Source organism: Austrofundulus limnaeus, unplaced genomic scaffold, assembly GCF_001266775.1.
Source record: "Austrofundulus limnaeus strain Quisiro unplaced genomic scaffold, Austrofundulus_limnaeus-1.0 Scaffold470, whole genome shotgun sequence".
NCBI lineage: Eukaryota > Metazoa > Chordata > Actinopteri > Cyprinodontiformes > Rivulidae > Austrofundulus > Austrofundulus limnaeus.
The window spans coordinates 206,792-218,226 of NW_013952872.1; the positions used below are offsets into that span (position 1 = coordinate 206,792).

The following is an 11,435-nucleotide window of genomic DNA, read 5'->3' on the forward strand; positions in this document are numbered from 1 at the left end:
GGTTTTCAGTCAGCACTATGGTGTGGTTGTACGGTCTTTTCCCWCACATTTTAGTCATTCAAACATTGATGTACTTTCTATCTGGTTATAAACATGAAATGAAGTAAACGAACACGTCTCAGTTTCTTTTCTCCCTGTTGCATGATGCATGCTACATTGTTAGGAAATGACCTTCCCCATCCTGGATTGATGGGCTGCTACAGTTGCTTCTTAAAGGTTTTTGCAGAGGTCTTTCCTCTCACACCCAGGAAACTGCAAAAACATTTGCTTTTAAAGACGTTCAGCTAATAAACATTTAACATTTAATTAAGCACCGGTTTGCTACTGACCTCTCGTTTTTTGCACTTTTTGGCTCAGTTTTAGTGTAATAATTAAATATTCAATACAAAATGCAGTTTAGTGTGTAATGTCTTGTTTCATCAGAGGTTGTTATTTACCTCACTGTAAGACCTGATGGGTTATTCTGTAGTAAGTGAAACATGAGTAATGTTTATTTAGATGCAKGCTGTTTATCTCTACAATCACTCACGATGGCGTTCTTGCACTCGTGTCCTCTGCACAGCTCTGTGTAGGCTGTGTACTGCAAGTAGAGCACCCAGCTGCCCACCAGCACGGTCAGCCACGTGAGGAACAGGTACTTCACCCGCACGAAGGAGATCCGAGCCTGTGAGRGACGAGCAAAGACAAATACAGATCCTAAAATGAGTCTGAACAGAAACATGCAGATACTAAAAGAAAAACAATCCTCTATAGTTTACATCATTAAAGTGCCTGTATAAAAGTGCACATGTGCAACAATAAGCTCATTAAAATGTGATTTTGAAGCTGGACATATTTTATCTCCGGAGTGAGTTCTCTTTGTTTTTAAGGTTGGTTACARTAAATCAAATTACTGTCAGAGTCACAGGATGCAGCTATCACAAGTCTTTAAATACCTCGAACAGACTTCCTGTTGTTTCTGTAAACACTGTCAGTAAATTATTTGTCACGATGACAGAAGTACACAACTCTGGCTGGTTCTGTAAAGGAGTATTCCACCCTTTAACTACACCAGGGAACTAGCATGATCAAATATACATAAATTCAACTCAATTCAATTCAAAAATACTTCATTGATCCTAGAGGGAAATTAGGTAACATTTAAGTTACAGTTCAGAACACCCATTCAGAAGAACAAACTTAGGAGAACAGGTGCTCTGGGTCATGCAGCCACTGACCCTACACAGAGCAGGATCATCGTCATGAAGACATCACGAGGAGGCGCTACCTTAACAGAAAAACTAAAAACCACACAAGGGAAGATGAGGAAAAAACAAAAACAAAACATCACATATCATCAATGTGACACACTATGGTGYTTATAAAAAACCTCTGCATAGAGCACATTTATTAGCCAGAGGAGTAAGTGAGTTTAGGGGTGTCTGTATCTGAAGACATGAGTGTTGGATGCACTTGTGTGAATATCTGAAGAATGATCCCGAAGAATCCAGTCCGCAAAACTGTGACATTTTGGTGTTTCCACCCCCCCACCTCCTTGATTGGTGGCAGCGCTGACCAACCACACCTGTGTGCAATCTGGCTCATCTACTCCAGGCTTCTTAAGGCAGTGCCAAAGACCAACTCAGCGCTGGAGCATAGCCTCTTATTTGGTATGAGCTCAGCCCACCACTTGTTACTCTCTCATAGAGTTTTGTATTATCTGTTTTTTGTACTTACCTGTTTTCAGGAAATAGTTCTCCAGTATGTTTTTGCCTGCCGCCTTGAACTCCAAGCCTCTCACCAGTTTSTCATGCGCTGCCTCCAACGACTCACTGTAAATATCCACGCACCTGTAAATACTCACCTTGGAAATCCTACCTTTGTGGACCAACTCCTCCATGCTTCATCTCCTTCCCCAAACTGTAAGAACCTACCTGCTGCACTCGCCTGTTTAAGTAATTTTCTGGAAAATTATCAAGTACTCACCTCTACTACCGTTCTGTTCCAGGTCCAGACCCCAGATCCCTCCTGCACCTGTAAAAATAAAAATCACTTACCTTTTATCACTTGCCTCCGTCTCTGTTTGTCGCTGGTACTGCTCACGTTGACCCTAAACCTGTATTGCTGACAAAAACCAGCTCAGCCATAGTTCAGAATATTGATGTTAACTGTTCTTTCTGTACGGCCTTCAGCCTGCTCCAGGAACCAGATCAGATGGGTGGGGGCAGAGCCTCAGTCGACGTCAGCATCCAGGAAGATTTAGTTCCACAGCTCAAGGCCGTTGTAGGGGAGAGACAATTCTGTAATCAGTTGTTTTGGGAACCGAAGAGTCAGGCAGACAATAACAATTTTCCATCTACTTTAATGTCTGCTGGCACATCTCAAAGTGGCAAATCCAATCAGACAAATAGTGTGGACAATTCCGCCCAGCCGATTTATCAGCTTCTCCAAGATCAATTCCATCTGGCCAACAAAGTCCAGGGACCACAGCCGGCCCACAACCCTCATCAGAACTGTGTGCAGACCCGAGTCCAGCTCACTCAAGACAAATGTCCAAGTGCTGATAGTATGGCAATCCATCAAATTGGTCAGTAGGGATGACAAATCGTCCCTATTTTCTGATCATAAGATCATGGTCGCTGGCTATCACCGATAGACGATCCAATTGGCTGATAAGGCATGCGCAGTTACGTTGTTTAAAAAAAAGCAAGCAGGTCTGCTTATAAGCGACGGCTTCTTTTTTTCTAAAGTCGCTTGTAAATTCTGTGGTTATTGGATGTTCGTGTTCACACATACCTTTCATAGTTCCTGAGACCCCCGCGCCGAGCTCCTGGGAAACCCTCCTCCCCGCTGCACGTCACTACAGGGGATTTCTACCTGGAGGGAATCCAATGCGGGGAAAAAAGTCCGACACTCGTCACTTGATGTTGTTTATCCACAAACTGGTCCAGGATTAAGCTCAAAAGTTTTTATCAGTTATTATTGGTCAGGCAGCCATGAAATGAATAGCTACCGACRATGTTTTGTAGAACACCAGGAGACCACCCAGCCAATCTGTAGAATCCAGTGATCAGAATCCAGATGTAAATCCAGAACAGAGAAGAACAGAGGTCCCACCTTCAACATGTCCTCCCATGGAAGAAGAAGAAAAAACTTTGTTCCAAAAAGTTTTATTGAGAGACCAGCTAACCAAGTCCATAAAAATAAAAATATCCATAATTTCTGGTTTCAGATGAAAAATGTAGAGAATCTCCAAGCAGCAAAGCAGGGAAAGATAAGGAAGAAGCATCTTACTCCTCTGAGAGCAGAAGAAAAAAAACAAACAAACAAACAAACAAACAAAAAACGTAACATTTCTATGAATATAGGTAAAGCACATCACCTGCTGCATTTAATGCCTGAGATCATCGGATGATGAGAAATGACAAAGTTGTAGCTGCTTTATTCAAACCTTGAAAAAGAACTTTATGCACAATCTCATGTGACATCACAAGATATCCCACTCAGGCTATGAGATGTGATTGACTCTCAGCTACTTTCACAGCAAATCTTGGCTCAATGTGCAAAACTGACAGATTTAGATATTTCTGTGTTTGAAAATGACCTGTGGCAATCACGTTATATTAGATCAACTTCAAAAATTTCTACAATTTGTAGATGAACATTCAAGAATTTGTAAAAAAAATACAATAAATTTTATCCAGTGATTCATGAAATATTTTATTAACAGACATACAAATGGGAAAAACATTTTCTTTACTTTTTAGCAGTGAGTGATAATCTATAATCTGAACTTTCATGCAGTTACGTACAGAGGGATTCTTGTGCAGAGCTTCCAAACAGACAGAGAACAAAATACGGTATTAAACACTTAAATATAAGAATAGAGTGATACAAATCAACCAACATAATAAATAACTAAGCACTCGGAGAATGCAAACCTCTGCCAAGACCAATTTCCCCCATCCTGTAATAGAGTTACAAAGGGGCACACCAATACTACAGTGCCACCTGCTGGACACTTTGAAACCCGCACCCTATGAAAGCATCACAGCTTTGCCGATCTCAGAGTGTTAAAAGAAAAAAAATTCCTGTATCCGCATCGTGATCCRGAACATCACCAAAATTTAAAGATGTGTTCTTTGGCCCAGTATCCACGTGTTGTAAATGTCAGGACAATCCGTCCACAAGTTTTTGAGTAATGTTGTCCACAGACGGGCCAAAAGACAGACCGACATACGAGACCGAAAACATTACCTCGCCCTTGGTGGAGGTAATAAAGCAGCAGACAGGTAAGTATTGCACTCTGAGTATTTGGTCATCCAGCATGACTCCTGGTTTACYGTCTGTCTGACTAACAGGAAAGAAGCTTTTCTGAAACTTGGTTCTGTTATGTAGCCGTCTGCTCCTCCTCAGGCTGTAGGGAGGGTTTTCCTGCTTGAGGAAAAACTGAGCAGGAAGGAGTTTGACTTTAATTATTTGGGGAGATTATCTTTTACAAACAACCCTGTAAAAACATCTTCCTTTGTGTCGTTCCAGTTTAAGAAGCTACAGCCATAGGTGGATCAGTCATAATTGTTCTCACAACTTTGGAGAGTCTTCTTCATTTGTGTGTTGTTGTGGTACTACAGAGATGCTCGTGGTGGGGTTGTCACCACCAGGCTCCTGTAGACCACTGTGAGGGCAGGAGAGTGGGGTTCACAGACCAGCTCAATGTGATGAGATGTAAAGATCAATGAACTTATGACTGTCCACCCTGGTGAGGGGGAGCAGCTGAGGAGCTCCCTTCCAAGGTGATAATAACTTCCCAGGTCTTTTCTACTTTGAGGATGAGGTGGTTCTCCTCTCCGTAGGCCAGAATACTTCTGAACTCCACCCTTTACTCGGTCTTATCTCCTCCCTAGATGAGGCCCAACATGGTTGTTCAACAGCATATATGATGATGGCTGTGTCATTGGAGACACGGGSGTGGGTGTAAAGAGTGAGGAGCTTGGAGGTCCAGTACTGACTGTCAGCTCCCATCCTTACAACCTGTGGTCTGTGTATGAGAACATCTAGGATCAACTGCAGTCAGGACCCCACGCCTATTACCAAAAGTATTCACTCACCAGCCTAGACTCACACGAGCTTTAGTGACATCATTCCTGATCCACAGGGTTCAATACGATGTTGGTCCACCCTCTGCAGCTAGAACAGCTTCAATTGAAGGCTGTCACAAGGTTTAGGAGTGTTTATGGGGATTTTTGACCGTTCTTCCAGAAGCACATTGGTCCATATATACATACTGATGATGGACAGAAGGCCTGGCTCTCAGTCTCTGCTCTAATTCATCCCAGAGGTGTTCTATCAGGTTGAGGTCAGGACTCTGTGCAGACCAGTCCAGTTCCTCCACACCAGACTGACATCCATGTCTTTATGGACATTGCTTTGTGCACAGTCATTTGAATGGGTGAGGAAATACTTTTGGCAATATGTTGTATCTGTTATCAGTTTTCCAGACCAAACACAAACGATGAGTACTACTAAATCACTCTCGCCACTCTTGGTTTAAATTTTTGACCATTTGTTTTTATTTTTAACTGTTTTTTAAACAAATTATTTCATGAACATCTGGAAATATTTGAATCAACATATTGTAAATAATTATTGGATGTACTGTACATTTATAACTAACTTTGGGTCAAAACAATGCAGCTCTGTGACCATCTTGAACTGGGCTAACACCAAAAGTTAATCAGTCATAGATGTACATACAATGAATATCTCCTGACAGTTTTATTAAAATCTATCCAGTTTTTTAATTAAACGTTTTGCTAAAAGACAGAGTTGACTCCAAATATTTAGGAACCAAATGTACAGTGATGTTGCACAATCATTTTGTGCTTGGACTGTAACGGTCACTCACCATTAAAGATAGTGTTCGAGATAATTATCCCCCACCACCACCACCTTTTATCTTATTTTATGATATTGCCTGTGTTGTATTATGACCATTCATTATTAATAATTGTCTCCTTGGGTAGAAGTATATTTTCTTACTAACTATGCTGTTGGCAGAAAAAAATTCAATCTGAAATAATAATTTAGGTGCATCGGGCACAGCTGAGAGGAGGAGATAAAAAGATCAGGAAGTGACTATGTTTTGTTTTTTTGTTCCTTGGGTGCCCACCTGAGCAAGGAAGTTTGGCGTGTGGCCGATGCCATGGACGTGAACTGTATGTCTTTTCTCACCTGGGACTGAAGGGGGGGCACATTAACAACCATCAGAAATCTCGTGAGATTGTTTCTTTTGTTTTGGGCGCACTGATTTTGCCTTTTGATTTTTACCTCTGCCAAGGAGGTAATGTTTTCGGTCGCGTATGTCTGTCTGTCGGTAGGTCTGTGGACAACATTACTCAAAAACCTGTGGACGGATTGTCATGACATTTACAACAAATGTGGGTACTCGCCCAAGTAACACACCATTAAATTTTGGTGATGTTTCGGATCACAATGCGGACACAGAATTTTTTTTTCCTATTAATCCTCTGAGATCGGAAACCTGTGATGCTTTCACAGGGCTTCTGTAAAAAACAGTGAGAGCTTTCAGTGTTCATTTGAACTGGATTACACAGCACTGACTTCAARCTTTATAAAAGTAATGTTAAAACCAGATGTAATGATGAATAATTCTTGCCATAATGTGCACATTTTTATGCATTTGGTGCGCATTTAGAGAAAGTCTTCTAACCAGGAAATAAATGAAACCTATTTTTCCCATTTCTTCAAACACACATGACACACWTGGATTTTATTCTGAAATCAGAAGTTTCAGAAAGTCAAGATGCAGTTTCAACCCGACTTCCACAGAATGACTTATTTTGCTCAGACTTCTACATATATCACTGGATTTATTGTGCGATCGCGCATTTCCTGCGCTTTCTTCTCTGAGCTCCTCACACTGGACGGGACGAGACCAAACCGGTTTGGAGGCAGGGAGCCGACCTTCTACCACACTTAAGGCGAGGTGGAGAAAGCGGGCCCTCCTCTGAACGCATCCAGAAGAGTCCGGTCTGCTTTGATTTAGGACCTCTTCCAGGGACCAGATGAGAAACAAAAATCTTTTGTGGATCTGGTAAAAAAAAAAGCTTCCATCCAGCTGTAACTTGTTCAGTGGGGTTTACACCGCTCTGTTTTTATTTTTGACACTTCCAGTCACCGGTGCCTCTGAGCGCTCATTCTCTGAGTTAAAACTCACCACTTTTAATGAGCCTCAAAATTCCACAATTTTAGCAAAAAATAAAATAACATAAAATAGTCCGTATCACATGCGCGGGGAGTGGGTACACAGGCGGACTGTCGGCCGTGGGTTTCAGCACCTGTGCAGGGCAGAGCCCCGGGGCAGAGCAGGAAGAAATGAGGAGGGGAGAAATTATAGTGGCAGAGCAGGTTGGAAGACGGTTTTTTGATGTTATTTATTGATTTTTAACGTCCTACAGGCTCTGAAATGTTAAGTTTGAAACTACGTTTTCATAAACTCCATAAAACTTAAAAATATTTGGGAGATTGGTCTGTTAACTTCAGTTTACCTGCAAAATGAGGAAAAAATGACAGACAGTCCGACATGCTCCACTTGAGACACAGTGGGACAGGAGAGACTGAGAGGACTCATGTTGTCCAGAATAAGAGATTAAAGAGCATCACAGACGAGTTCTCGGAGCACAAGGCTCGTCGTCTATCCTTCAGTAGTGGTGAGTAGCTACTTCTTTTTGAAAACGTGTTTGTGAACATGTGGGCCGCTGTGSCAGTGTTACTGACCTTTAGCTACTGATAGRGACAGGCTCTGAGCTGAAAAAGATAAAGCTGGTGTCAAAATGACCCGACCACTATCTGTGGTGCTGAACTGTTTTGAATTGTTGTTGTTTTATAGCTGAATGATTTTTTGTTCTTGGTTTGTTTTACTTCATGTCCCTTTGATGGACTTCACAATAACATAGTCTCTCTGTGGTGCTGTAAGTGTGTAAGACCTGCTGTTGCAGCCATGTGTATGTTGTATAAAATGATGTCATCATGAGCTTTATTAATTGGTATAAAGGGCCCGGTCATTTGCCCCGCCCCCGGCCTAGCTCTGATTTGTTCAGCGAGTGGCCTCTGTTTTTTGTTTGGTTTACACTTTTTTGTATGTATCTGCATTGTTCAGAGGGGAGATAACTGTCCAGTGTTCTGGTCTGCTGTACCAGGAAGCACTTTATAAAGAGAGTCAAACCATTACAAACTCATACAAGCAGATAAAACAGACGTTTTACATGGTGAAATGTGACTGATGAAAACTTAGCTTAATCCCACACCAGTTTGACCATGAATAACGTCAGGTGATGAGTCTGACTTTTCCCTTTTATTCCACATTGGACTCCACCAAGAAGAAACCCCGTGCATACTGCTGCTTAAATGTTCACTACGCCAGAACTTATTCAGCAAATGTGTTTCCATCTCTGCTTCTGTGCATTAACTCTTACAGGATGGAGGAAATTGGTCTTGGCAGAAGTTTGCACTCTCCAAGTGTTTCTAGTTGAAGTTTGTTATTTATGTGTTGTTTGGGGGAATGTAAGTGGGATGAAGATGTTTGGTTTATTTGTGGGGAAATAAGTGATCGCGAGATTAAAAGTTGTAAACTGCATCAGTTGTTATGTTTGCAGCCAGTTCTTTATTATTATGTTTATTGAGGCTTCTATTTTCTTTCCCGGTCAAATGAATAATTTATCCTTCACTTAAACCGATATGGTTTGGTAGGCTGACAGCTCCGTACACCGCTCCTGTTCTAAACACCATTTTTATGTGATTAATCCCCCAAAAGATTGGTTTTGGGTTGGTTGTTACAGGACTACATGTTGAAACTTAGTCTCACACCAAAGTTCAGGTCATCATGTGAACAACTGACAGAGTTACAGCCATTTTTCTGATTTCTAAAGTCAGCTGGCTGGGATGGGCATTTTGAATCAGCTTGACTGCAAAAATAAATAATTTGTAAACACATATGCAAAAATTATTTTCTGCAAGTTTCATTAAAATTCATTTTGTGACACATGGACTCACTCAGAGACAAACACTCGCCCTCACCTTTTGATGGTGGATGATAACTCCTGCCTTCGGCCCTCAAACCCTTTGAAACTTTAATTTATGACCTACTTGCAACTGAAAATACATGTTTTATGCATGTTTTGCTTTCATAGACATGGGATTGTCACAGAGTTTATTTTGTTGTGTTGCACAAACTTGTAAGCAGCTGTTTAAAGAAAACTTCAGAAGCATATTAATCAAGATTGTTTTAAAATTGTACATAAATCTGGCTTCTTGAAAGCAACGACAAAGAAATAAGGGGTGCTTCAGGACTTTTGCACACAGCTTTATTGTTAACTTAGTTGTTTGACTGAAAGAGAGAAACTTCTTTAGTGAAACATAAAGTGAGTAAATAATTAAAGTAAGAAGAAAAAGGAAGAAACTAACTCAAAGGCAAAAGTATTCGTCGGCCACAAAACTTATTCTGTGATTCCAGTAACTTGGGAGGATTTAGTCAATTAACTATAGTTTGATAACACGGCAGGAGTAGATTAAGTTGTGTGTATTTTGGCTGTGTGGTGCACCTCCTGTTCAGGTTCAACACAACTCCTAAATCCTACAGAAAACACTGTTCCAGGTCAGAAGTTGATCYGATAATCTTTGATCTGCTCTGATTACTGCTGTGTGTAAACAGGACTGATCTGTTGGCAGGAACTACCTCAGAAATAAACTCATTCAAATTGTCAAACTTTTTTTTTTTTTTTTACAAATGTTTAACTTAAGTTCATTATGCATCCAAACCGCTCTATTAAAATGCTGTCTGCAAAGTACTGAATACACCAACTGACTATTTTCTCCATCTTCTGCTGCTTATCTGTATTTGGGATTGTGGGGGCAAAAAGTCCAGAACAACATCAGGACAAACATCAGGCAGAGACTCCCCCTGACCCAGAAGGGGCATTTCACTCTTTTCCGGTCGAGAACCACGGCCTCAGAGGAACTGACTCTCATTCCAGCCTCTTCACACTTGGCTGCACACCACCCCAGTGCACACTGAAGATCTTGGCTCGAAGTTGTCAACAGAACCAAATCATCCACATAAAGCAGGGACAACACCCTGTGGTTCCCAAACCAGACACGAGGACTCTACAAGGATAAAGATCTGGTCCACTCTTCCACGACCAGAACAGAAGCCACACTGCTCTTCTGGAGTCTGTGATTCGATGACTGATCAGAGCCTCCCTTCCATCACCCTGGAGTAAACTTTCACAGGGATGGTGGGAAGTGTGATCCCACAATAGTTAGAACACACTCTCTGGTTCCCCTTCTTAAAAATGGGAACCACAAACCCCAAAATTGTCTCAGTCCTCTGTGTGATGTTGAAGAGACGTGTCAACCATGATAACCCCACAACCCGTGCTTAGCACAGAAGTTTAATAACAGACAGTGGTGGGCACCAGCCCGCTAATGAGCAAATCCGCTAATTGTGGACCTAAATATTTCATTTGCGCTTTCGCAGACTTGCTAATTTTTATAATTCATAAGCGGATTTGTGCTTTCTAAAATTAAAATGCAGTACCRCTAATAACTAATTATCTACAGTCATCATTATCTTGAACAGCAGAAGGTATGACTGTCAATGAATCACAACACACATGATCTATCCAACAGCACCCCTCCCAGATAAACACACTTATTGTGAAGGTATACGTCCTTGCGGACTTGTTTTCTGCCACGGTTCTGATTTCCCACAATGCTTTGTGTCTGCTTAACCACTGAGTTATCCTACTCCCTGCTTATCGTGACTTTTCATCTCCCTACAGACACTCGACAAACTATTATCTTCACAGTAAATAAAGACACTTTTTATACTCTGTGTTGAAGATCTGTATCAGTTCATCTTGGGTTGTGAAGCTTTTGGGGGCATTTTCTTTAAACAAAAAAAGGTTTACACCAAAGATGCACATGAAACAGAGGTACAAAGCACTCAAGATGAAGCTAATGAGAGAAAGACAGTTTATTTTTATGCCTTTACCTAAAAGGTATACAGTTCTTTGGTTTTCTAACTGTGCATTAGTGTGTACGAAATTCTGTCCAGAAAACTKTCTTGTGTGCACTGTATCTCCTGAACTGAGTTATTGATTTCAGTCCAAATTAACATGATAACTGTTCTTGGCCCAACAGAGGTCTGAAAATATTTTGGAGTCAAAGCTGAAGGTCAGGTAAAGTGATGCCCGGTGCTTATAATGCAGACGAGTCCAGGACAGGCGAAGACATACCAGTAGATGTTTCGGTGTGGAGTTCTACCTTGTTATTGTTTACATTGCCTAAGTTAAAATATCCTACTGCACTTGAAAGTAGGGGTGTCCCGATACCAGTTTTTTCAAGACTGAGTACAAGTACGAGTACTTCAGTTTAGG

At 41.2% G+C, this 11,435-nt stretch overlaps 1 protein-coding gene across 1 annotated transcript in view; it reads right to left on the bottom strand.

The window, feature by feature from the left end:
* The window catches only part of dipk1aa (divergent protein kinase domain 1Aa), a 40,696-nt gene that overhangs the window by 6,859 nt on the left and 22,402 nt on the right, over positions 1-11,435 (bottom strand). Inside the window, exon 2 of the mRNA XM_014025359.1 lies at positions 530-664. Coding sequence (XP_013880813.1) covers positions 530-664 — 135 coding nt within the window. The remainder of the gene's footprint in view (positions 1-529; positions 665-11,435) is intronic.